We start from the raw sequence: 27595 nt of genomic DNA on the forward strand, positions 1-27595 counted from the left end.
ACGACGGCTGAATGCGAGAACGGTTAAGTATTGTGATTTTGGTGAATTTAAAGACCCTACAAGTGCCCTAAATCAATTTGTAGGCGGATAATTACTCATCGGTTCAATTATTATTATTATTTTACTTCATTTTCATTTATTTTTGAATACTTTTATGATATATGTAAATAAGAAAACAATCAATAAATACTAAAGCGCTTTTCTGCCTTCATCAAAGGCTACCATGACAGGCCCATTCCTTTCTGAAAATTGGGTCGTCGAGCATCCGAACTTTGAACGAGCGGCGGTATGACGGATAGCGTCACCCACCCCTGTCTATGGAGACAGACTGCGTAATATGCACGCACATTCATGACAAATCGGCTTACTAAAATTTATGTCGGTGTCTTGCCGGTCGGATGTCTTGTCACAAGAGTTTTATCCTGTTCCTACGCTTTGACAGTCGGTTCTCTGAGGGCCTCGAATAGTGGATGCAAGAAAGAGTGATCAATACGCGACGCAATTTCAAACAACATCTTCACAGCTTCCGAGCAACTTTGAGGAACATTACAACTTGGCAGAGCACGCCGTAGTGAACAGCCAGGAGGAACTCAATTGAATTGAAAAACTTCATTATATTCATCTTATCTGCCTTTTGTTCGCTGCCATTAGAACTGGCATGCGGCCGCATCGTTGTTTGTTAGGTGTCCAAGGCCGGCACTGATTTGGTCAGACACTACTAGGGCTTCCCGATAAAAATTTCGGGAACATTTCTCATTACAGAGCGACAAGCGAGCTGCCCTGAGTTGAGGGAAGCGCCCAGCCACCGTACGGGCCGGACGAATGGCGAAGCGAAGTTCCATGACCTTCCTCAGAATAGACCTGGCACATTTAAACAGCGTACCGAATCAAAACGCATGACACAATTTATCGCGCATCTGTCACGCAACACAATTTTATATAGCGAGACAAGCTTTCTTGTGTGTGCATTGTGTCGTGCGACAGAGGTTCGTGTCTTGGTAGGTAGCGGTTGCGCGGCAGCGGTGACACATCTCTTCGTCAGAGTACTTGTGGAAAATCTTTGAGTCTCAAAGCAGGGAACAGAGCAGTGTTTGTTTCGAGTTCACAGACCAGATTCTGCGTGCCTTCGGTAACTCTTCCGGCATGGATGAAATGGGCAACACATACTACTCAGGGTTTTTCTCTTGTTTCCGCGCAGATGCTGAAGGGCCTTGAGGCATGGCTGCTTAGCGATTTCTATGAAGGTTGCGAACCCCAGCGGGTTGATGTTTGTGCCCATTAGAGTGGTATGCACGTATGCTCAGCCTGTTCGCTATCTTGTACGCTGCTGCTCGCCTCGCTGTGGGCCCGTCCGTAGTCTGTATTCTTCTTACAATATGAAAATACTCATCCAAAGAAATTCCTTCCCCCAGATCGGATGGTTATGGGGAGTAATAGTGTGCTTTTGTTCATTTATGGCGACGACGTGAGGCCCTCATTTGAGGGTATTACATGGGGGGGGGGGGGGGGGGGGGTTAAGTACAAAGCATTGTTATAAGGTTAAAAATATTGCACTAAAATAAAATAGAAATCACAAAATATTAATCATAAATAGGCATTCACAGAAAGGTTCGCAACAATGCACATAACAGCAAAATTTGAGAAAAAATAACAGCACCGCTAGAAAAAGAAAAAGACGACACTGGAAAAAGTACGCTGAAGTACAAAACAAAAAATATAAAATAAAAAGAAGACAAGGCGGAAGAAAGAACGCTGAAAAAAATACCTTTTTAGTTGTAGAGACATGAGTGCATAAGATGTTGGAATTTATTTAGATCAGATTCTGTGGCAATTTCTGATGGCAAAGCGTTCCATTCGGTTATTGTGCGTGGTAAAAAAGAATAGGCATAATGGAATGACTGGCAGTTCATGCGTTTAACTTTGTAAGGATGATCGCGACGTGGAAAGATAACTGGCGGCGGCTGAAAGAATTCATCATGAAGGGAAGGATGGTGATAAAGCATGTGGAAGAGTGATAGACGGGAAATTTTTCGGCGCAGTGCTAAGTTATCTAACTCGGCTTTAGTCTTCAATGAGGTGACGCTGGTGTAACATGAATAATCAGAAAAGATGAATCGCGCAGCACGGTTTTGCAGGGCTTCGATGTTAGTGATGATATAATTCTGATGAGGATCCCAAATGGCAGACGCGTATTCGAGTGGTGCCGTTCATCGCGAAAATCACTTTTAGATTACAGAAGGTTGTTTCCAGAGTTCGTTTGTATTACCATTTCGGCAAGCAAAGCGTAGAAAAAAAACGATCAAAGGATCTCAAGAGTGGATTGAAATAAGAAAGCTTTATAATAGCCTCTCTAAAATACGCAGCCAGGAAGGGTACGTCCGCAGTTGTCTAGAGTTGGAACGATTTAATCTTCCGCCCAAGCTACCCTATTCCCTCTCTTCTGTTTTGTCATCAACAGCGTCTTCCAGTGAACAAGGATAAGGAGAGGGATCTGAGTAGTGGTACTGAACATCACTCAGTATCATCCTAATACAATTCGAATTGTATTAAACCGACAACGTCATTAAATTTTCATCAACTTTTCCCCTGTTCTCTCAATACCATTTACTCTGCGAGGCACTCGAGACAATAGTAGTCTTTTTAAACTTAACATCATCACCACTTCCGTTCGAACACTTAAATAGCCACTATTAAAAAAAAACAAAAGCCGTTCTTCGATTCTGGCGTCTAGCGCTATTTTCGGGTTCAGTTAAATGCGCCGTCTGGCGAGTTTTTTATTTTTTAATTTTCTGTACGCTCCAAGCCTCCTAGTTCCGAAAACTGTCTAGACATGAAAATCCTCAACAGATTTCACAGAGAGTCCAAACCAACCAAAGGTAAAAAAAAAAATAATAAAAGCCGGATTTCTCATGGGGCCTGCACTACGTTCACTGATAAAGCAACCGGAAGAAAAAAAAAGCACAAACACAAGGCATCCAGCTAGGCCCGAGTTGGCCTCCTTTCCTCATTTCCCGATGGCGCCATTGAAGCTTCCGGTCACGTATTATACCGCCCGTCTGTGAGAAAATACACGCTCTACGTGCCCAGGCTGGGAAGTGAACAAAAACCATCGCGCCAGCTATTGAACAAAAAATGAAAGAAAAACGCGCACAAATAAGCGCGCAACTAAGCGGGTGGCGTGGCCTCTGGGATGTGAGATGACTGCGAAAGGGATGCTTTGTTCCCTTTTGTCCCGTGATCAATTCCTCGTGTGCTGCCTTTTCCCCCTAGTAATTTTCCGCCTGGTTCCTTCTTTCATGTTGAACAATTGCTCTTTTATTTTGCTCTTTTTTTCTTGAAAAAATTACAGTGCACTGCCAACGTTCCAGGATGTTCGGAACGTGCTTTTAGTACTTCCTAGGCTTTTTTTTCTAATTCACTTCCCTTCAGGGTTTTTCAGTGAGCGAACTTTTATGAGCACTCAAGATTACATCGGCGCAGACTCTACATCCGGCTTAAGCAGTACTGCCGATGTTTTCTAAGCTGAGAAATTTTGATGAAAATTTTGTCGGAAGCGCGCTTGTAGATAGACCAGCCCCATCCATGTATTTGAACTTATTTGTATTTGTACTTGAGAGCTGGGGCGTCGGTGTGTGTATGCCATAAGAAATCGCAGTGCTGTCGTTGAGAGCATCCGCATTCTGCGACTGTCTGCCTGCGCCGTTTTTTTCTTTTTCCTTTATTTGACTTCATGCTGCAGCTTTCGACGTTCTACGGGGAGATATGTGGGCAATCATCTTCACATTAGTAGAAAGGTGCATCGCCCTTCTTTGTTGACGACAAGATTGTCAGGCGATATTTACTGACCTCGTACAAAACTACTTAAAATTCCTCTGACGTCCCCTTCATCTTACGGACGCAGCCGTACTTGTCTTTTTTTTTTTTCTTGTTTCTATGCCCGCTTTCTCTCTGTGATACAGAATGTATCTCTATATCGTTTGTAAAGTCGTCTTCACCTAGTATAAACCCTTCTTGTCGAGAAGCCAACCCTACGCATTCTTAACGCGTCAAATTGATTATGTACTAAGGTGACACTTCGGGCTAGTTGGAGTGACATAGCGAAGGAAGACGGCGCAGGAGGTACACGGCTCAGTGATAGATATGGACGAGCGCTCGCACGCGTCTCAGTGTCAAATCTATATCGATATATTGCCGATCAAGTACGTCAGTACAGTTATACAGATTACGCCGCCGCGGTGGCTCAGTGGTTATGGTGCTCGGCTGCTGACCCGAAAGACGCGGGTTTGATCCCGGCCGCGGCGGTTGAATTTCTTTGGAGGAGAAATTCTAGAGGCCCGTGTACTGTGCGATGTCAGTGCACGTTAAAGAACCCCAGGTGGTCGAAATTTCCGGAGCCCTCCACTACGTCGTCCCTCATAGTCTTAGTCGCTTTGGGACGTTAAACCCCATAAAACCAAACCAGTTATACAGATTACAGTAAAAACAAGCCTTTTCCAAAGGAAGAGTGTGCGCAGATGTCAAGTAATCGTGTCGAGTCACGAGTCGTTTTGCTCACTACAAGTGATGACATTCCCCTTCTGTTAGTTTCGCGGGAGACTTGTGCCATCTTCATTCCCTTGCTTGTACGCCACATTCATGCTGCTAGGGCCAGAATACTATTCTCCAGTATTGTCAAATAAATAAATAAAACAGATAAGTACTAAGGGTGCGCCTCGTTGATTGTGTCTTAAAAATAGCAACACTTGAAGCGCGATGAAAAGGTACAATTCATGCTCTGGGGTATTCTTTTTAGACATATTTGCATAAAAAGCTAGAGAGTGCTCTTATGCGCTGCAAAGAAAGGATTCAGGAATACAATTCATGAAGACATAAAATTATACGCGAATGATGTTTCTTCTGGCGCAGAATGACCGATTTCAAACAAAGGTTTGTAACGCCGTTGAATGCCCAGCGGCGAAGGACTGTCAACCCAGTAGCCCAACGGTAACGGTGCTGCCATCCATTGAGTGAAGGCGGAACTATGCTTTCTCCGCACCTCTATACCTGAGACAGGTCTCGGGTCATCCTTTGAATAATGCCTACTGAGTGACACTGACTGACTCTGTACCCAAGAAAATTTGGCACTCTCCACTACACACCACCAAGGCAAGTCAGATAATTGAATGCAGCACAGTCTAATGCGGTGTAATAACTAGCATAAAGAAAAGCGCAGAAATAAACGACACAAACGGACACACTATGGAGACATCAACCAGTTTTAGTGACAGAAAAGCATTAATTCAGGCATAATCGACGGAGCACATGACCAAATACACAACATGACTTAAATTACGCATGCGCATTGGCCCCCTGCGCTTCAACTGTTCCACATCCTTAGTAATTAAGGAGATAGGATAAGGACAAAGCTAAGAGCAAAGATTTAAACAAAGGTAATGAAGAATAGCTCGCCCTTCTATCGTTATCGACGTCAATGAGACAGGCCTCCTGTGTTTCACGCGCTGTTCACCTGAGTGAAGAGGTGTGACAGCACGCGTTGCATCGAAGGCAGAAACCCACCCACACTTTCTGCAACACTGCGCTAAAGGCCTTGAGCTGACTGTGGCTTAATAACCACGCTGCCCTCCCTTTATCGCTCAGTGATGCATCGGCCACATTGGCAGCTGTATCACTCACTACAAAAAAGTCAAGAGTGTCAGCCATTACAGCCCTGCGTTTTATATAAAGCGCGAAATGCTGTTTTGACTAAGGTGCCTTTTTTTCTATTTCTCTCGTTGTGGATCCGCTCTAAACAGAGCAGATTGTTCTCCGTCTGTCTGCTGCACTAAGTACAACACGAACATTCATTGTTTCCGCTTCCATTTAAAGGTGGTAAGACAGCTGATGAAAGTACTGGGAAGCATTGAGTCCAGACCAGCGGCGAGTATTACGCCGGAACTTTGTCATCTGTAAGCTTCCTATAGAAAACATGGTTTAGACAGGTTCTCAAAGTGAATCCACACGGTGTGTGTATATGTGCGTTTATCTAGCTTGTCCAGTAAAGCCGCTTGATGTCTAGCGTGTCCAGCCATTTTGTTTCTTTGTCCGTGTCTTTTTGCGCCAATAATTATATCGAACTATTTTAACTATTAACTAGCCTAGATGCCTGCATGAAATGAAAGCGTAGACGCCATTTTACACTTGACGTCAGGACAAAATGCTCGTCACCAGAGAAAGGCGCACGGGGCATCCAGCGAGAGAATACAACGCGCACCGTCACAGGCACTAACGCTTTCCTACCATTACTCATGCGCATTCACAATGAAGGCAGTCATAACTATTCAGAACACTCCTACTGACTAACTTGTCAAAAGGCTATAACTCAGGAAAGTAATTTTCTCAACTGAACCCTCACGTAGAGCACGCTTAGAAACCAACAAAGCCAGAACAAGGTTCCACCTAGGCAACGACATCACGAAGAAATGAGATGAAACAGAGGCCAAGACAAAACAATACGAGTTCCAAAATGTGGCGTTGTCAAAAACACCATTACTATAAAAAAACTCATCTGACAGTTAATGGCCGAGGTAGACACAAGATTACAGGCTCTATCTGTTCGAAAATGATGTTCGATTAACGTACAGTACGTCACAAGTTTGAGACCGTTGAAAGACAGACAACTTAATCTGGATATGTACTAACGCTTTCCTACCATTACGCATGCGTATACACAATGAAGGCAGTCATAACTATTCAGAACACTCCTACTGACTAACTTGTCAAACGGCCACAACTCAGGAAAGTAATTTTCGGTGGGCGTAGTCAGGCTGATGATGATGATGACTGCGTCATAGATATGACCAGTATAGCTTCGACACCGTTAAATAACCTCTCTCAGACGTGGGAAAAGCCTAAACGTCCATGAGTACCGTAGGAGAAGCACCCCTCTCCTCGAAAAGGACAGCAGATGGCAGAAAAAGGAAAAGAGATGGCGTTCAAGAGGGAATGGGCCGGAGGGGGAACTCCCAACAGCCCCTTCCCAACTTCCTCCGCCTGACGTCAGAACACGTGACCCCCTTTTCCGCCCGCTCTCCCGCCGCTCCCTCCCAATCCCTCTCTTTCCCTCCGTGCTATCGGCGAGAGCGCAGAAACGCTACCGGCGCCCGGCGTACTCGACGACTCCGGCACCGACGGTGCCCGGCCCCGCGTTCCCTTCGCCCCAGCGCCGAATGTCGACCACCCCGAAGCCAGCCACGCGCGCTCCGGCGCCCGGTCGAAGGCGCGAGCCCCGCAACACCACCGCCAACGCCCGGAGGAGCTGACTTCGGAGGCCGTGCGGCCGCCGCGTAGGCGGACTTCTCCGATGCGATCGACGTGAAAGTTCGCAACAGGAGGCTCTTCGCGCCGAGGATGTAGCGATCCGCAGGTACGTCTACGCACGTGCGCGGCAAATCCATTGGACGGCAGTGGTTTGCCGTTGTCGTAATTACTGCCTGGCAGAAAATAAGAAGTGGCTGTTGCATGCAGCATCAGCCGCGCATTAGTTGAATAAGAAGCCGGTTGTGCAGTGGTTGTCACGGCACGAGGTATTGTGTTTAGGAAATAGCACCTTTCTCGGCCCGTTCTCCGCATGGAAGAATTGAAGTAGGGACTAGCGTTGGCAGCGAATGTGAGCTTTTGTTTTAGTTTAATAAAATCGCCAGTTTCTAAATGGTACGCCTGCCATTGTTCAGCGCAAGTACTGGGCAACCAATTCTTTTCATTCGACACTCCTCTAATCTTGCCTTCCACGGCACCTCTAAGTTTCGGCTGTAACGACGGCACCGTGGCGCTTCCAGTGCTTGACGAGGAATGTAATACCTGTAAAATACAGTCTCAGTGTTTCTTCTACAGTAGAGAATGCATCGTCTGTAGTAGCTTCTGCGTCTTGGGAAATCATGCGTGCGTCCGGATACGCTGAAAAACGCAAATATATCATGCACATTCAAAATACTTTTTCCCCAAAACCATTCCAGAGTGATGAGTGATAAGCTTTCCGGAATGTCATTGCAATGCTCCAAGTACGGCAAAAGATGCTGTTTAGACGTGTCGCGTTTCCTGCGAGGCTGGCTGTGCTATACCACTTCCACAGCTGTAAACAGCTATCCTCTTTTCGCACTTATTGGTTGAAGGCGGGGAACACTGTCGAACGAAGGAGGTGCTATAGATAAGATCTGCAATAGAAAAGTCTGTCATTCCGACCTCTGGGGTGTTTCAAAGTACGACTATCTCGACATCTCGTTTCCCTTTGATAAACTCATCCGCCTCTCTTTGAACTGCGACCTCTGAAGTTTGTGGTGGTCAGGCTTCCAGCGTTGTTCCGAAAACTCTTTAACCCGCTTATCACGCTTGTTTGCACCGCTGTGCACATTTCGGAGCATCTTTCTTGCTACTCCTATCTTCCTCCCGACGTGTCTGCGACGGCACATGTCATCTTGTATACATCGTACAGTTGGCATTGCTGTTACAGCACACTCGCCAAAATTTGTGAACGGTCTCGTTTTTATGAACTGCCTCATATACTCCTTTGTCTTTTTCTTACAACAACGCACGAAAGCTACTTCCTTGCGATGCCGTCCATCATTTGTAGGCGAACTGAACTTGTCTTTTTTCTTGCGCCCGTCCTTTGCCGTTGCATTTCTAACAACGAATCCTCGCACCACTAACAATTGGTGAGCTTCACAAACTAAGGCTTTCAGAGACCTGCCCTAATTCGGTTCCTTTCCATCGGCAGTGGGACTCAGCCAGCCAGCACAGAAGCCGCAGGAAGGGAAAGAAGGCGGTGCAGCGGAGGACGGCGCTTCTTCCAACCATGCTGACCGCGGCCAGCCTCGAGTCCCTGCTGCTGCAGATGCTCGACCGGCTGGACTCCCCTTCACCGACGACGACCACGGCGCGTTCCCAGAGGCGCCAACGCGTCGGCGGTGCGGGACGCTGTCCACTGCGTGCCGAGATTCGAACGCTGGACCTGTGGCGCGCCGTGGTGGGCGAGTGCCTGGCCACCTTCTTCTACGTGTTCCTCGTGTGCGGCGCGCACGTGTCGTGGCCGGGATACGCCGAGCCCTCGGTGCTGGCCATCGCCCTGGCCACGGGCGCCGCGGCCGCCGCCGTGGCCCAGTGCTACGCGCGTGTCTCGGGCGCCCACATGAACCCCGCCGTGACGCTGGCGGCGCTGGCCACGCGTAAAGTGAGCCCGTTGCGCGCTGTGCTCTACGTGACGGCGCAGTGCGGCGGAGGCATCGCGGGAGCAGCTCTCCTCTACGGGTGAGTGAGAGGCCTGCAGGATGTGTGTACTGTGCGTGCTAGAGTGCGAGGAGGAGCAGGGGGTTACAGTCAAAGGAAAGGAGCGGTACCGTCCCAGTCGGTATGGACACCAGAATTGCGCCGAGGGGGAAGGGATAAAGGAGGCAAGAACGAGGATACGTAGCCTACCTACATGTGTTTCACGGTGCTGGCGCCAGGAAATCTCTATGGTGGCAATTGACAAAGGATAATTCTACGTTACAGCCAGTATGACAAGGTAGATGCCATTCTTACGACTGTAACGTGACGATTGTGGTCTGCAACGTCTTTAAAAGCATGTGGTGGTATTTATGCTTGATAGCAAGTTCCATCGGGTCTTGATTACTGATTGTCTCAGAGGGAGACACTGCCATTGCAGCATTTCTTCACGGATAATAGGCACTATTGTTTGCCTGCGCGAATGTCGTTGAGTGAACGGGTGTGTTAAAACTTGCAATCCAACGCTGTTGACGCCAGAAATGCCCAGCCACTCTTTTCGGCTAGTTATGATTAGTGAGAAACCATCCGGAGTTCTTCTGGATTTGCAGAGTGAATTAACGGAAGTACCAACCTAAACCAACGCAAATGATGCGGTTGAAATTATTTTTTGTCACTGTACATAAATCACTGCACGCTGTACAATCATCGCTGGATCCTGTTTTAGGTTGATGTAGCGTGAGCCTCGCCCTTTAAGTTTGATTATAATCATAGTTCTGCGAAGAAATTGAGACTGGTGCGGAAGTTGTCATGAACTGCGAGGTAAAACAGGTGGGAAACGCGTGGTCCCAAGAAGACAATTACAAACGGTAGCCCCCTTCAACTTACAGGCTGAAGCTAAAGGAACCGTGGAGCGCAATATTTTAAAGGTGTCTTCAGCCAGAATGAAAAACTGCATAGAATTCCTGAGCTGGCAGTATCTGCGCCGCTAAACATGGCACAAATTTAACTACTGTTAGAAATCTAAATATAAAAGAATAGAAATGCATAAAATTCTTGAACGTCTCAAACTGCTGCGGCACCTTCTCAAGCCCGCTGCCGTGAGACGACCAGTAAGCCTACCTGCTAAAACAAATGAGTGCGATATAGGTTGGCGTAATACCTGCGTTGTTTGACACTGTTCACCCAGCCCTTCCGCCGGATGTGAGCAGAAAAGAACTCTCATCCTGGTTTTACTGAGTGTCCTACTAGAGGATGCAAGCGATAACGAAGCGAACCAATGTGGATTTCTTCTCTATGAACGCAGACAAATTCCTCCTTGATTTTTTTTTTTTTTGCATGCAGCTGAAGTGTTTAATTTTGTCATGCCACCCCTTTGTCTTGGACGTGGTGAAACTTGTGAAACGTTTGAAGCTGTCTTGCTATTCTCATGAGAAACACGAAGGGAAGATGGAAACAACCCCTTCAGGCAACGTGTTAAGAATTCATCCTCATCAGTCTTGGGTTGAATTTCTTTTGTCAAACGTCAACTTATGTTAATGTTAACTAATCTCTAGAGTCACTAGTCTGCTGGACGTCTCCGCAGAGCATAAGCTGCAAGCAGGCAGTAACCACTAAAGCGTTTTAATTGCTTTTAGCGTTCCTCGCGCTTTTCCAAGGTAATAAGATATATTATGATGACAAATATATCCCTAAGATGAATAAAAATCTCGGCTCGTGGTGCCATGAGTCGTTAACATGCATCGGCTTACTAGGATATCACGTCGCAATTCTCTTGAGCATACCTTGGTAGGGGTGGGCGAATATCCGCAATTTTAAAATAGCTAATCGATTATACCCCTTTTCGATTCGCTTACTAAGCTAAATAACGTTGGTTCAAAAATTATTTGGAACGAATTTGACACGCTCTGAAGTTTTCGAATAGTCTTTGAATAACTGGCATAAATTTCGAATAAGACCGGCACAAATTTTTGACAACTGTTTCAAAAACTGGCCCACTCCGACATCGCACGGCATGCGGCCGCGATCTCTCTCTGAGCCGCAGTGCACAGTGCCGCACTGCACGTGCCGCAGTGCACGGCTATAGTGACCAGATGGAAAGTTACAAGCGATGAAGTCGAAAACTGAAAGGTTTGAAGCACTAAAAATTTCGCTTTTCTAAATAAGAGCACATAAGAAAAATTAAATTCTAAACTATACGATTTAACATCCCGAACTGATGCACGGGCCATGAGAGACGCTGCCGAGGAGGATGCCGGAAAAACTTAGACAGCCTGGGGCTCTTTTACATGCGCTACGTCGCACGGCACACTGGCGTTTTTTTGTTTTTTTGCCTCCATCGATATACATCAGCCGATGCAGCGATCGAACCCGTGACATTGGAGTCAGTACAGCCGAGCACAAAAGCCACTGCGACAACTTAGCACATAAGCAAATCTCCAATTTCTCAAAGACGATTAGCACTGTTCAAAAACATTTTTCGAAATTTTAATTGAACATAGAGCAAAAAAGAACGCATGTAACAAATGCAGCACATAGGACAAAAGGCTGCTAAGAAAAGTATGGAGGTTTGTCAAATGTTCGTAGAGGAAGAAAAATCCTTCTTGGTCTGCGGCTGAACACGAGACCGCTGCCACTCCACAGCAGTTACTCTACTTAATAACATTAACACTACTGTTTACGCCAACTTAATTCAACTCAGCGCCATGTGTGTTGCGTCCGGTCCTGTGCACAGCTCATACCGCGCTCGAGACATGCGCTAGAAGAAATCCTTTTTGCCACACGGTGGTTTTGAGCAGCTGCATAGCTTTTCAGTGAAGCCGTATGTCTACGCCCAGGTGCATGTTAGTGATGGTCATTTCCTCGTTCATACGCCACTCCAACCTCAGAGACACCCCAAACCACCGGTCGAATGATTGAATGTGTTTTAGAATCCCCCTGTAAGGGATCGTTAGTGTACGCGAGGTCATCGGAACGCGGCTGGGGGCGCTCAAAGCGAAGCGTCTCCTATTTGGAACGCGGCCGCTCGCGAACGCGCCAAGAAGTACGGGTGTCCACCCCGCCCCGCGGTACTGATTCGCGCACGTGCTGGCACGAATGTCAATTTGTGTTTGTTTTTATTTTGTGGTGGAGAGAGTGTTCTACCTTACGGAAGCTGGAGGGCTGGCCAGGCTCTCGATAAACCAATCAGGTTAAGAGCACAACATGATTGGAAGCTACGAAATGTGGGCCGGGCCTTTAGGGCTTTAAAACCGGGTCCCGGAGCCGGAAGCGAGGTTCTGCACTAAGGTGAGATGCTACGCATCTTCGGCAACGCCGAGTAGGGGCCTCCCCTAGTATTAGCCAGATCCACCTTTTGGTTGTTGGTCCTGTTGCCGTTGTATCTAACTTGTATATTCTGTAAATGTTTGTATATAAATCTTCAGTTATTCCCTTTTTTTATCCCTGCGTGTCAACACATCTTGAGACCGTCTCTGACGGGGCACCCCTGGTGCAAAGAAGAAGAAGAAGAACCTGATCTTTAATCCCCCCCGTGGATCTCTATTTAAAAACGTTTGTGGAGAACACAAAGCTTTCGTATGCTAGTTTCATTTGCTAAAATAAGAGCTAACTTTTTATCTGGTTGTTGCGCCAATAAGCGTTCAGTTTCGCGAAAGGCAAGCTAAAGCGTCAATTGTGACAAAGGGGACTCCTCGCTAAAATAGCAACGTTTCCAACAAAAAAAAAAGAAAATGTTCAGTGCAGTGCAAAAGGAGCTTGGCACTCGAGAACGACCTAGATTTTGATGGAGCATATATCATTTTCCTCGATATCATTTATACTTTTTACTTTCCTATTATTACCCCACCGCAACGGATCAGAAAGCGCGTTCGCCATAAATGTATGGGTCATCAAACGCGCAGAAAAGCAAGATAATGATAGAATGACACAACAAAAAAAAGAAGGCGTGCTGCGATCCGCGCGCCCTTAAGTGAGCTGTTTATCAAGCGCGTTTCTGCGGAAAATTTCCGCTTCGACGATGCTCAAAAGGGTCTCGCCCGGCGGCATACAGCGTCAAAGAGAGGGGCTCGTTCATCAGAGGCGCCTCGGTGGCTTCCCAGGGACGACGTTTGCTCACTGGCGTATGCGAGCACCCCCCCCCCCCCCCCCCCTACACCCTCGCGCCTCGCCACGACCACGCAATGTTGTAGAAACCGCAGTTGGCGTCAGTGAATAGCTCATCGAATTCGCGGTACTCTGCACACGCGTAATGACAGCCCGTGATTGGTTGGAGTCTTGATTGTCACCGTATATCTTGTTTTTGCGATCGCCTATTTCTGATCGTCCGGCCAATCACAAACCAATCACGAGTTCATCCGGTTCCTCGTTGACTGACGCCAGCTACAGCTCTACCAATGCTGCACGGTTTTGGACGGTGGTGGATGCATGACGACGACAAAGAGAAACGGACGCCGGGAAAGAATGAAAAGAAGAATAAGAATGGAAGGATAACCGAGCGCACCATTCCGGTTCGTCGGTGCTCTGTTGCAAACCCCCTGGCTTTCGCGTCGAGCATCGTGTTGCGCCGTGGTGCAAAAACGAGTCACGGTGTGGAGCCTCTTTCTGCTTTGTCTTGTGGTTCTCTAGCGCTCGCTGGTTTGACGCTGTTCTTAACGCATTCGAAGCACGAGTGGCCGCTCGCAGGCCCCTGTCAGCGGGAAGGCTTGCGAAACAAGTTGCACTGCCGTGGGCGTCTCGGGAATCGCCGAGGGAACAGTAATGGCAGCGTACGGGATGTGCGAATTTATAGCGCTCGCTTTGCGCGTCTGCGGCCTTTGTGTCCGTACATGCGAGAGTTGGAAGATGAGCCGTCATGTAATGGGTACATCCTGCTTTGGATTCTTTCCGTTCTCTCCATGCAGACGCCGCGTATCGGCATGTGAGCGAGTGGGTGACTTGGTGAGCGAGGAGGGAGTTACTCAGGGGTGAGACTGAGAGTGAGCGAGCGAGCTAACGATTGGGTGAAAGAGTGAGCAAGTAAATGAGTGAACGCATGAGTGAAAAGGTAACAGATTGTGTGGTCGAGTGCCAGTGAATGAATAAGCAAGTGTGCACGCCGATGATTGCGGCAACTTCGTGCAGAGAAAGAATGCGAGAAACGCAGTTAAGCATGCGCGGGAGTTTTTTTTTTTTTTTTTACGGCAAGTGAGCGGTCAAGCATAATAAAAAATTAAGAACACAAGCAATATGTTATGCAGCATTTGGTGCAGGTTGCGCCAAATTTCTGACTGGCAGTGGACGACAGCACAGTTCTACGGGTAGGCGACGCTGCCGCTTTCGTGTCATTGATTCCGTTCTTTTGTTAAGGCCAGCTTACAACGTGTGATTTCCACACAAAATATATTTGGCAGCTTTCTGTGACTTCACTGTACCGCGAGTCCGCGACACGTAGCTTCTGTTCAGGATTCAATACATACCAGTTGAGTCAAGCGCGTGAGGCGACATGTCCAAAAATATACGTTATAATTTGTTTGTTTTTTTTTTAATTTGTAGCAGCAGCATGACCAACGGCAACGCAGTGGACAACGAAACAGAGCCGCTGCTGGGCGCCGTCTCGGTTCGTGCCGAACGCGCGCAGTGACCTTAACTGTACGAATCAGTTTTTTTAAGGCGAAAGCCTTTAATGCCTCATACTGTCGTTAGCAGACGCGTCGGCAGCCGTGTCGACAGACGCGTCGGCAGATTTGTCCGCCTTTCGGCGTCACTGCTTACAAAGAAACTGCGCCGAGGGTGGGAATCGAACCAGGGCATTTGGCATTTGAAGCGGAGTCGCTACCACTCCGCCACGAAGGCTCAAGGTTCGAGCATGAATAAAGGCGCATCTAGTGAATGCATGGGCTTCATAAATAAAATAAAAGGCATAAAGTCAAGAAAAGGAAAAATGAAAATAAAAATAAGAAAATAAACAAAAATAAGAATAAGATATGAAAATAAAAACAATAAAAATAAGAAAAAGGAGCAAAAATAAAACATAAAACGAAAACAAAAAATGAAAAATAAAAAAGTAAATGAAAACAAACGCTGCACCAGGAAACGCTTTCGCCTTGCAGCACTTTAGAGAGCCAAAGTGGCCACTGAATTTTTGTTTTCTCCTGTCAGCATCGCCATGCCTGCGTTCGACTCGCACACTTCTCGATAATGTAATTTCATTTTGTAGACCAGCGTTTTACATGTGTTCCTAATTAGATCACCCATTCGTAATTCCCGTTACATCTACACTTTTAATTTTCAAAAATTTGCTTTCGAATGCTTATACGCGTGTGGACGCCGGAATAAAGAAGTGGTATTGCTAAGCGACCGCTTAACTGCTTTCGCTGAAACTTCATCCACATAACACAGAATGTTGAAACTCAGTAACTGCTGCAAACAAAATGTATATTTAGATTAACAATGATTTTGCAAACAATTTCCAAGAAACGCGACACATTTCGGAGCATTTATACTTTTCTTGAGAAACTTTGCGGTGATCTAAAGTAAACAACCATACCCAACAATTCTGCGCGAAAGCATTTTTGAACGGAAAGGAGTTCATGAGAGCAATTTTTTCACATACTATAAAATTTCACTATAACAAACAATATATCCGCACATCTCTCGTCGGCAGGCTTGAATTTTTTTCGTTTTAACTTTTTTCCTATTATCAAAAGAGTTCCTCATTGCTTTTCTATGGCAGTCTTAACTACTCGATTCGAGCGATGGCAGCACTATAAAAGAAAGATTTTGCTAAATATCAGAAGAATGAACCATTGCCTTCAATATTTCTATACCAGTACCTTAGTTTTCAATATGCAAAATTTTCGTCCGAGAATGCTCGACTTGTTTCAGCTGCATCTCATAGAGCTGACGAAATCCCCTAGAATTTTCTTATCTGTAGTGTCATCGCATCATGCCTGAAACTGTTGCAAAATTGCGTAACTAAGGTAAAGACTTAAGTACTGTGCAATTCCGCGGATCAGCTTTGCTCATTTGAAACTGAGAAACAACTGTTTTTCAGCTAATATTTATTCGGTATTCGTCACATGGCTCTGTTCCGAAACTGAAATTTTTTTTTTTTTAAATCTGCCGTTTTCTAAGAAGTTTTGCAAAGCGAAAGGCAATGGCTCTTTTTTTTTTCAAGAGTCCCAAAGGCTCAACCTTTTCCTTTTGAATAAAACAAATCTTGCTCAAATCGATAGAACAATTTCATCCATAAGGAAACTTTTCTTCTCACCTATATTTGAAATGAAAATGGGCGTTCGGCATCAACCAAAGCTTTCGCCAAGCGGGAAGCGTTCGTATACACTTTTTTTTTCATTCAAACTCTCTTCTTTCTTTTGGACTTTGAATGATCTCGCACGAAATATAGTTACCAAAATCTTCTTCCCACAAACTCTTCGTCTTGAGGTGCACATCAGGAAATCATTCCACGTTAATGGAACGCCTTCCTTTCGATTTCTGCAACGTAATAACGGTCCCGGAATTAGCAATATCGAGACCCAAGCAAACAAACATGAACCAAAAACATCGTTTTGAGCCACGTTGCAACATACTCTTGACGGGCCTCATTTTTCACTTGTCTCTTCCATCCATACCTGGCATTTCTCGCAACAGTCCAGTAGATTCAAGGTAGCTCATCTATGGCCGCTACTGTAATCCCTCTCGCAAGAAGATTAAAGAACATCAATTCGGAGAAGATTACCTTTTGTGCGTTCGCAAAATAAACGGAAATGATGAGCGCCGAAAAAAACAGAAGCTCGGGAGCAGCAGCAGCAGACGCCTGCTTTCCACGTCGAAATTGGATTCTTCTTTTCTTGTGCCCCGAGAGCTTCGATATTGCCGCTCGAGGCCATTTCTCATCTCGAACCGTCGCTGGTCTAGACATTCTGGATAACCTTCGCCATCCGTAAATCTCTCCCGATTCGGTTTTGTCGCGTCTTGCTGTTTTACTTGTATTCTCCTCCAGTTCACTTCAGTACCCTTCACTTTCGTGCCGCTCCTACAACAAAAATGTGCCGACGAACTTTGATGTTGTTTCAGCAGAGTTTGTGACCATCATATACCACCCTTCTGATAACAACCAGGGGATACCTTGAGAGCTACAATGTGGATTTCAAGAAAAGCATTAGCAGTTGTTGATGACTTCACAGCAAGTGATGTCACATCCGGCCTCGTGACGTCAGTTCTCTTTACTCAGTGGGAAAGCTGCCGTCTCGTGCCGTCCCTTCCTTCCAGCCAATGAGCAAATTTTAGGCCGATGGCGCGTTTTTGTCCCCATAATGAGCGAATTTTAGGCCGACGGCGCATTTTCGTGCCCATGTAGTTTGTAATGTTATCGCATTAGAAAACTCTTTCCACGAGAGTTGCCAGTGTGATTCCAAATATTACGCACCCTCCGAACATAGCAAGTCGTGCGGTCGAATGATGCTTTTTTAGTGGCCTCAACTAATATGTGCACACTGTGGTACCTTGAGCATTAAACTTTATTTTACGTGTCAAAGTCGCCCTCCCAAACAATGAAGTGTTGATAAATGGTAAAAATGTATATGTGGAAATGCTGCAGCGTACTAAACACTTTCATTGCGGTTCCCGTTGTAATCAAGGCGCTGCAATCCACCAGCGCGTCAGGTTACGTCAGAAGAGGAGAGGATTGTTCTGTGAATGCTTTGAATAACGGGTCGTCGGCACCTCTTTTGCGCAAATTAAGACAGCGTACCACGTGCAAGCTATAGGAACTGTAAAGCGACAACCAATGTGTGGAAGTGCTCTAAGCATTTTCCGTTCCACTGTTAAATTTTACATCAGCAGCATCTTATATATTTTATATATAAGATTTGTGTCAGCAGCAACGGCCGCTTTCTGTCAAGTAAAAGTGACTTTACAGGATTGTATGAACTGCTGTGAGCAGCCCAATCCAGTTATGCCAAGTCCAAAGAGATCCCTTTCATGCTACTGTACAGCGGCAGAACTGCGTCAGTGCGCGTCACACAACTTTGGCTTGCATGCAGTCTTGAATATAAAGGCTCCTCAGATAACCACACAGCAGTAACGATCCTAACACCGGAAGGATGCTTTTGAACACCGCAAGATGTACTTGGAATGCATAATAATGGAACAAGCGCCTTATTTGTGTGCAGTTCTGGCCCTACAGGATTAACACTTAAGCCCGCACAGTTGAAGCTAAGCAGCAGTACGAGACAAGGAAGTCTGGGTTCTTTTAACACACAGTAAAACGCTCAGAAGCGTGAAAAACACGTGCAAATAAACAATCATGCGAAAAACTGCTTGCATCCATCCGTGAATCAAATTCTTCTATATAAATCGTCTAAATATGAACAAAACAAAGCTTCCTTAGCACAGTGCAAACAAAGATGCAGCACTCGAAACAGCGACAGACCCGCCTTTGACATTTATATGGTTTCGAGTATTTAATTTTGTTAGCTACCCTGAACTGAATAATTATATGCATGAGAAAGCACTGCGAACTAAAGTGGGGGAGAAACCTCATCAATAACTCCACTAGACACATCTGGCTACTCACGTTTTTTAACCAAAAACAAGACACCCGTTTCAGCAAATACTCTGCTGTTTCAACGGTTCGTTCTCTCCTCGTTACTCACGAAACTTCAGGCACGCGTTACGGATGAGCGAATTTCAACGTCGCCACTTCCCCCAGCAATAACTCATTAAACTCCTTCAAGCAAACACAAACTGATCAGCTGGCAGGAGCTTTACACTACGCCGCCAGATGGAGCGCACAGTAACGCGAGCGTGTTTTGCGAGCCCGATATATAGGCGCGCCTTTAATCGAAGCCAGACTCGGCTCGATCTCACCAAGAATGTTCATCTCTTCTCGCTGGCCCCGCGCAACCGCGAGCCCAGCTCGGGGAAGCTCGCGGTGGTGAAAGCGGTCTCTAATTACGGGAATTCCTGCCCCCATTCCTTTCCTGCCGCATTGGACATTCTTTGTTAATTTTCGGGGTAAGTGAGGAGGGAAGAACCGGGAGAGCGAGAGAGAGAGGGGGGGGGGGGGTAAGCATCGAGTTGGGTGAAGCCGCTGCCGAACACTGCCAGGCATCGACGGCGCTTCGTTTAATTTAATCACGGCGTGCCAGACACCCGCCGGAGAGCAGTTACCGCTTCCTGCAGAGTTTTAAGTGACTTCAAAACAACGCTGCTTTAAAGAAACCCAGGCGTTGTCGTTTCTTTCTTTTTCTTTTCTTCGCAAAATTCGGCTTCAGAAGCACGCAGGCCCACGCGTTTCCGGGAAAAAACGCGGGGTATGTGCAGCGCACAGTATCGACTAGGTAAAGCGAGTTAACGAAGAAACCCTTCCTCCTCTAGGAGGAGCTGTGTAATTTTTTTTTTCTTAAGTGCTCGCGCACGACGGTAGTCAATTTTTCGCTCGCGATCGATGTTGAAAGCGGGCCCTGTGCCTCGCACGAGCAAATGTGTGTGAGTGCATTTTTCAGTGTTGTTCGATGCGCGTCGAGTCGTTTCGCGTGGGTTTAAATTACCAGCTCCGCCGGCGGCGACCGCATGAATTAAGCGGAAACTGATCGCTCCCCACTTGCGCGATTGTGCTCTGTTATTTGTTTCCCGCCATTTGCTTGTCTGCGTTTCGCTTTCCTGGCCGGCACTCTTTAATTGCGCTGACCTAACTAGTCGGCCCTTCATTCTAGCGCTCAACTGCGGTATTACGCGCTGCACAGGCTGGTAGTATTAGTGTCTTTGTGTTAAGCATCGGGCAAAAATGTTCACCTCGTGTTCTAACGGCAGTCGCTTTCACAAACATACAGAGGTTCAGGTAATTCGGATAAGCGTTAAAATACGCCGCACGAGATAAGCACAATAAAAACCCAAGGTTGCTTGGACAATGGTGTTAACAAACTGCAAAATGTTTGCACTTCTTGACCTCACCTAATCACATATGAATATTTTCACACTGTCGGCATGCATCTCTTCGCTAATTTTATTACCTGCCATCATTCCGTACCTTTTGTAATGCATGCATCGGCATGTGAGAACGACAGAGGCCGAAGCCGCCCCTAGTTAACTTATCTTCATCCAAGCCTCCTAATTAACTTGCATAAAATGAGTAAGAATTCATGTATCTTCATGTTCTGTAGCAGCGTTGCAAGCAACGGGAGAGCCTCTAGTGGAGAGCTCCGAATTAACATAGGTTACCTGAGCTTCGTCAACGAGCACCCAAGTCTCAGTGCACTCGTCGTTTTGCATTTCTTTCACATAGGCATATGTTGGTTTATGGGAGTTTAACGTCCCAAAGCGACTCAGGCTATGAGGGACGCCGCAGTGAAGGGCTCCGTAAATTTCGATCACCTGGGGTTCTTTTACATGCACTGACAGGCGGGCAGTCTTACGTCTTCCATGAAACGGTTTGGTTTGGTTTCTGTCCATTAATATAAACTAATAATTGTCAATTGCTAGGCGCGCCCCTTAGTTAATTAGGGTAAGGGTGCGTGCTAGTTGGTGATCCATGAATAAAAATATAGAGCGCAGCTTAAAACAGACAAGCACAAAGACGAGAGCAGACACATGAGCGCCTTAGTTCATGGCGAGTACAAGCCTCAATCAAACTGAGCCAGCCGCATTGCGCAAATAAACGCTCAACGAAAGGCTTTTGTGTTCCCCGTTGCATTAAAGGGCTTTCCTAGCCTTTTGGCTAAGACTCATGATTTAAATTGCATTTTTCTCTTTAGCTAATGGAGGCAAATACGTAAATGTAAAAAAAAACTGAACCAGAACAATCGATTGCAGTAAAGTGCAGTTCGCTTGGTTTTCTATAAGAAATTGGGAGGCTAATGAAGATTAGTTTTTCTTATTTTATTTATTTCCTTTCCTATAAAGGGATTATGATGTAAAGAACTGTTTTTTTTTTATTCTGTGCTGAGAGCGAGACAATGTTAGCATTATGTTAGGCCTAAGGCTGTCTTCGTATTAAGGCCATCGTTTGTAATTAAACTTACCCGCATAAGTGAGGTCGTTTATTGCTCCCAGACATTTAAATTATGCACTCTCCTTACCCACTGGTTGCTTCTCGCTGCGTCTGCTTTTTTTTCTTTACTCCTTCCTTCTTTCTCCTTTTTCTTTCGCGGAATAAGCTTCATCCCTGAGATAGCCTCGATGCGAGCGGGAAATGCATCCGCTCGATGTAATTAGTACTGAATCATTTACAACCTAAAACCAGGTCTTAAAGGCACAATGTAGTGTGAATAGTGCAGTATACATTGTATGCAACAGGTCTTTCCATCCTCTCTGACTCTCTCTCTCTCTCTCTCTGTGAAGAGTATTTCTTGGTATTACAGTGTGAGAGGATGTATTTCCAAAGAAACCACGCATCTCTCTGCCCTGTGTTCTGCATTGGGGGTACAACAGGCAAAATGTGAATGCGGGGGATTTCATGAATGATAATGAGAAAAAGAGAACAGCAGCGAATGCATATCGATCCATTTAGAGTCAGTTTCACGACGCGATGGGCACTGGAGAGCGGACGCAAATAAAAGGGCAGATGTTTTATGATTTATGGGGGTCTAACGTCCCAAAGCGACTCAGGCTATGAGGGACGCCGTAGCGAAGGGCTCCGGAAATTTCAACCACCTGTTTTAGAATTTCAAGAGCTTAAAAGGTCGAATGTGTCAAACTTGGATGTAACGCATGCGAAGTCTTTTTAAGCAAGCATTTGAAATGGAGACGCAATCGCTGACTGAAACTGCGGCGGATTTCAGGCTTCTCCGCAGCGCAAAGCGCCAAGTGGGGGCGCATGATGACGTCACCTACGGTGCGAGTACATTTCCAACGCAGAAGCACTTACTTTGAACAGTAAAAAAAAAAAAATGCCACCGAAGTAAAATCCCGAGGAGCGTTGTTTGGCGCCTTAAACGACGCGCAGAGTGGTTTGCGTGAAGGCAGATTAAATCTAAATTCTCCCTGTCCGCGACATCATCCCCGAGCTACTCCGCATTATTCCGACGCTGTGAGGAGATGCAGGGGATTTAATCAGCAATTATGGCATCAATTTAAAAGCTACATGTAAAAAAAAACTGCATGTTTTGCCTATAGCGTAAATAGAACTTAATCCTTTAATATCGCGAAATTTTCAAGGAGTAGTGTAGTTTCCCTTTAAATACCGTTGCAATGGTGACAGATTTCTGCGGCAGTAGAAGATATACCAGTGTGGCAAGTCAGCCTTTCCGGGATGTACCATGACCAGGTACCACAGATGTCGCAGAACATGAGCGCTCAAACTTCCAGAAGCACTTGCTGTTGTGCTAGTTGGTTCATCATAAATTTTGATTGGCGCAAGGAAACGAACACAAGCGCTGTTTCTTTCTCTCTTCTCGTGTTCGTTGCCTTGCGCCATTGAAAATTTATTAGCCCAAATTTGTGTTCACTCTGTCTACAGGTGATGTCCATAGGATTTATTGAAGTGCATTGCTCCGTATAAGGTCCCTCTATAAATTTTGTATTGAGGGGCTTTAGCTCCGTAGGCACTTCAGCGCCTCCAGCGTGGCACTCCTTACGACAACATTAGTCTATAATAACTAATCTTTGTAATGAAAGACTGTAGCATATAACAGTCAACAGTCAATAAGTTTATTTTCTACGTTCAACTGGCGGGTTTCCTGGATAAAAGCTGACTGTGCAGCTTGTCTGGGGCTAGGAAGATCCCTATGCAGTAGCAACGAGTGGTACAGAAGTTTTTCAAAGCAGCACACATACAATAGTCACATTTTAAAAAAATGTACACATATGCATGCTGGTAGTAGCAATCTTTTCACTAAATGGAACAAATAAACAAAAACTGACGTTTATATATTTATTATGTGCTTCCAGTGAATCCCCCTTTACACTGCGCTAGCCGGTAACACCGCAATGGAGCTGCTCACGTAGGGTATGGTCACGCTTAGCTTCACAACAGCGTTCATGGCGCACCGCTGCTGTTTAGCAAATGGACGGTAGGAGAGGGCGGACGACACAGGTACTAAGTTATTAGTCACCTTTAGCATACCGTGTACCGTGTTACCGTAACCGGTACAGGACTACCGGGAGCCCGCTCGCAGCCAATGCGCATGCGTAAATCGTCTTGACGCCACCAGATGGCGCCAGGTACTTGGCACATGCGCGCGTGCCTGCGCCATCGGTACCAATAAGCGCGTGCTCACCGGCGGTGGGTGGGTTCCCGGTACTGTGGTACCGGTAACATGGTACAGTACGGTAAGCTAAAGGTGTCTATTATAGCCTCCCAAGTTCTGGCCGACCCGTCTTTGACAGCCTTTGTCTGTTCACTCCCTCCAGTGCGTTGTAGTAAGGCCGTGCAATATTAAAGTGTTTTTCTTTTCCCTTCACGGACCCTCGCTTCCTTTAAACAGCCGGTACTAGGTTGTAGCGCTTACGGCGTTGGTTCGCAAGGCTTAAACAACGTGTCCCTAAAAACACACTTTTCATCTTCCTCTGTCTTTCCTCAGCGTCACACTGCCAGGCCACCAGAGCTCTCTGGGCAGCAGCCGACCCCACGAGGCCCTAGGCGCCTGGCAGGCGTTCGGCGTCGAGTTCGTGCTCAGCTTCCTGCTGGCCTCCACGGTGTTCGCCACCAGGGACCCCCACCGATGCCACCTGGGCACCGGAGGCGGAGACGCTCTGGTCGTGGGGTTCGCCTACCTCACCTGCACGCTCGCCGGTGTGAGTAGTGTATGTCTTGCTACTGCAAGTGACTGAAAAGAAATTGAGAAAGAAACCGAAATGTGAAACCAGAGCTAAAGGAAAATCGAGAAGGTGAAAAAGAGAACTAGGGCGACATTTCGCTTTACGTTATAACGCGATAGCAATAACGGCTCCCTTCGGCGGCATGGGGTCCTCTTTGCGTATCGCTTCGCAGACACGGACACTGTCCGACAAGGAACAACGAATGTGTCTCGATGGCCTGGGGATAGCGTGTCTGACTCTAGATCCAAAGAACGCGGGCTTGATTCCTGTCTCACCGCAATTTTCTTTTCAGTGCAATTAATTTGTTTTACATCCTTACATGTCGTAATGACCATTAAGAGTGTTCACCACCAGCCAGACTTAGACTGAAGGCCCCCAAGCCCATGCTTCTAAAGAGTCGCATAAGCTAATGGGCACAAGCGTGCGGAACATGCGCTCGCTTGAGCGCCAGCTACACAACGCACTTTCGCACGGCTTCCTGGAGTGCAACCTGCCCTTGTTGGGTAAAATATGCGCGGAACCTCTACTAGCATTTCAAACTGTTCGAAACACTATACTCGCACTCTAATAACTAGCAACACTTTAAAATATATACATAATTATGTTATTTTATGCGCTTCAGTGCAAATTCCCTTGGCTCTGTCCACCCATTAGCTACCTGCTTCCGGGGCATCTTTGAATCCAGCTCGGTCTCTTGGTCCTGCCTTCGTCATGAACAAATGGAAAAACCACTGGGTAAGTTGATTTTTCATTTCAGTTTTCTTGCTTGTTTTATTTTCTGCATTTAAATTGCTTTAATTTCTCGTATGTGCAGTACTCCGCTAATGAAGCCATTATTATTGCGAACTTATTCAAGTTAGCATTCTTTCAAAGCGCTGGGGAACAAAATTTGCGTTTAGTACAGAATCCTGAGACTCACGGGCCTCTTTCCGCGCATTTTAGTTTGTAGTCTCCCGAAGAGAAATAACGCATTCAGATTCTTTATTCATTTAAGTGTAGCGCCTTAATTGTCCTTTTAACAAGCTCTGTTTGTATCTGCGTTGGGAAATCGAGAAAAAAAGCAGAGCAATCAGACCCTTTAAAAGCGAATGTTTGCAGAAATTTCGCCACCATATGGGTCGTCAGTGTCCGTGCTCTTATCACTACAGCAGCACCAATAGCACCGCAGAAACGAACATGTGCGCAGTGTCAGTGAACTGAACAGTGCAATAGCCTTACTAGCACTGCAAAAACACAGAAACGAATGCGTACGCAATTTCGGTGCACTTAACAGTGCAGCAGCCTCACTAGCGCTGCAGAAACGTGGAAAAGAACGGATACGCGACGAGTGCTTCCTCTTCGACTTCCGCTTGAGAAAGGCGTCGAAGCCAGGACCATGTTGCCGGGAAAAGCAGCCGATCGATGCCAATAACGAAGACAAGCGCCGGATCTGTTTTTAGAGACAACATCGAGAGGCACTCCCAAGGAAGACGAGAGGGACCGTAACGAGTGGCAGCTAAATTAGAACCTCCCTGATCTTTTCTGAATTTTTGTTGGTACTGGAAACAGGCGTGGATGCGAACGGCCACCAAGAAAAAGATGAAGATGGCACTACCATAGTTCGGCAATTCGCCCGAGCTTTTGTACTTTTATTTTTTTATTTAACTTCGAATACCTTATTTTACCAACCTCTCATAAACCTGAAGGCTTCGTTTTCTCGCTGGAAGACGATATTTGTTGATTTTCTTTTGCGCTTGACGCCTAATCGCTTTAAGTAAGCTACTCGGCAGAAATAAATTGAAGAGGTGTCCGTTTCAAGAAGTCCAGTACTTACATTTCACGTACCACGCATTGTGCTCTATTTTCAATACCTTTTTATGTTACAGCCGTTCTCCACAATGTCATCGCAGGTAGCACTAGCTGCTATTTTGTGAAAGCATGGAAAAATGTGCTCGGTTACAACTGCTGATGTGTGAGCGAAGTTTTCCTACCACGCCGTATTAGTACGGGATCTAACATGTCCACTTAGCAGGAAACAAACTGACCCCTCCAAAGCCATTGGATCACTCATTCACCAAGGACCAATGAGAACGAAGCACCCCGCCGTTAATTTACCAGGCGTATTCAGTGCGCCGTATTCAGTGTATTCAGGTACGGCGTATTCAGTGTGCCACTATGGGTAACATGTACGAATTGCTCTGAAGCAATTTACCAGCCGCCGCCGCCGCGGTGGCTCAGTGGTTATGGTGCTCGCCTGCTGACCCGAAAGACGCGGGTTCCATCCCGGCCGCGGCGGCTGGAATTTCTTTGGAGGAGAAATTCTAGAGGCCCGTGTACTGTGCGATGTCAATGCACGTTAAAGAACCCCAGGTGGTCGAAATTTCCGGAGCCCTTCACTACGACGTCTCTCATAGCCTTAGTCGCTTTGGGACGTTAAACCCCAATAAACCAAACCTAACCAATTTACCAGCCATTAAGAATTAGGCATTCGTAGTCACGTGGTCTGACCGAGTATTATTCAAAGAGGACAAGGAACAAACCGTATTGAAAGAAAGGTGGTTGAAGCTCTTGTATTCACACCGGGAGGACCCCTAGCGGCCCATTAGCCCTCTGGCTCCCGCTTCGCACTTGGCCCAGTCGATCAGATACAGCTGGTTGGTTGGGTTATCAGCTAGAAAAGCATCCTGCAATGAAGAGCGGGATAGGGAAGGAATTTGGGTGACTTCGCGTGATTGCGGGCAGGCTCACAGCCATTGTAAAGGTCGGCCGGGCGGGCTTGGCCAGTAGTGCATTCAGATAGGTGTGAGGTACGGCGTATTCAGTGTGCCACTATGGGTAACATGTACGAATTGCTCTGAAGTCCCCACGGTCCCAATCACGGAACGCTGTCAATCTGAAGAGTTTTTCAAGTCAGTCTGAAAGCCCCACTATTATTGGTCGGCCCTGACCACGGTCAGGAAGCGGTCAGGTCCAACCAATAGGAGAGGGGCTTTCAGACTGGTTTAAGGCTGTCTTGAAGTCGACAGGGCTTCGTAATTCGTCCCCACATCCCGCTTTCCCTTATGTCTAGGACGAGATGGCGCAGCAATGAAGGTGCAGACTGGCGCACGCGTAGAGAAGTGACGTTGACGTCATTTCTTCATATCCTGTGGAAGGCAAAGAGTCTAAGAAGACTTAAAACTACTACTTTCCTTGATTCGGTCACTCGCGTTCTTAACTAGTGCATGATGGGTAAAAAACACAAATTCCTTACCCCTGTCACACACGCCAAGTTACGCATGCTAGCATTTGTACATTCTATGTCTAGCCCGTAGAGGTCAGCATGTTCATGTGGATGCAGTCCTTATGAAGTCTTCTTTAAGCAGGGGCCAGGACAATGGCGCAAAATAATGTTGCGCAAGAGGCACAAAAAAAACACCAACACAACTATCAGTTCCTTTTATGCCTGGAGACAATAAACATCGCTTACCGCAGCGCGGACTTCGTAACCGCTTTTCTTTCAGTCGCATGTATGGTCTATAGATTATCTATAGACATGTTATAGACTCTACTGCCTTCCCATAGCTATTTCTTTTCTCTATTCATAGTTTATAGATTGTCCATAGACAAAAGTTTGCTAAAAGTTCATGGTCATAAATCAATA

The 27595-nt window shown here is 46.3% G+C and overlaps 1 protein-coding gene across 1 annotated transcript in view; it reads left to right on the plus strand.

Annotated features, from left to right (window-relative positions):
• Positions 1 to 7116: 7116 nt before the first annotated feature.
• Positions 7117 to 27595, plus strand: part of LOC149358538 (lens fiber major intrinsic protein-like) — a 41390-nt gene continuing 20911 nt past the window's right edge. Inside the window, exons 1-4 of the mRNA XM_089568852.1 lie at positions 7117 to 7402; positions 8750 to 9279; positions 23736 to 23949; positions 24628 to 24708. Of these exons, the coding sequence (XP_089424978.1) occupies positions 8828 to 9279; positions 23736 to 23949; positions 24628 to 24708 (747 nt within the window). The 5' untranslated portion in view covers positions 7117 to 7402; positions 8750 to 8827. The remainder of the gene's footprint in view (positions 7403 to 8749; positions 9280 to 23735; positions 23950 to 24627; positions 24709 to 27595) is intronic.

This window comes from Amblyomma mixtum, chromosome 2 (assembly GCF_055824585.1).
Source record: "Amblyomma mixtum isolate Tamu chromosome 2, ASM5582458v1, whole genome shotgun sequence".
NCBI classification, from domain to species: domain Eukaryota; kingdom Metazoa; phylum Arthropoda; class Arachnida; order Ixodida; family Ixodidae; genus Amblyomma; species Amblyomma mixtum.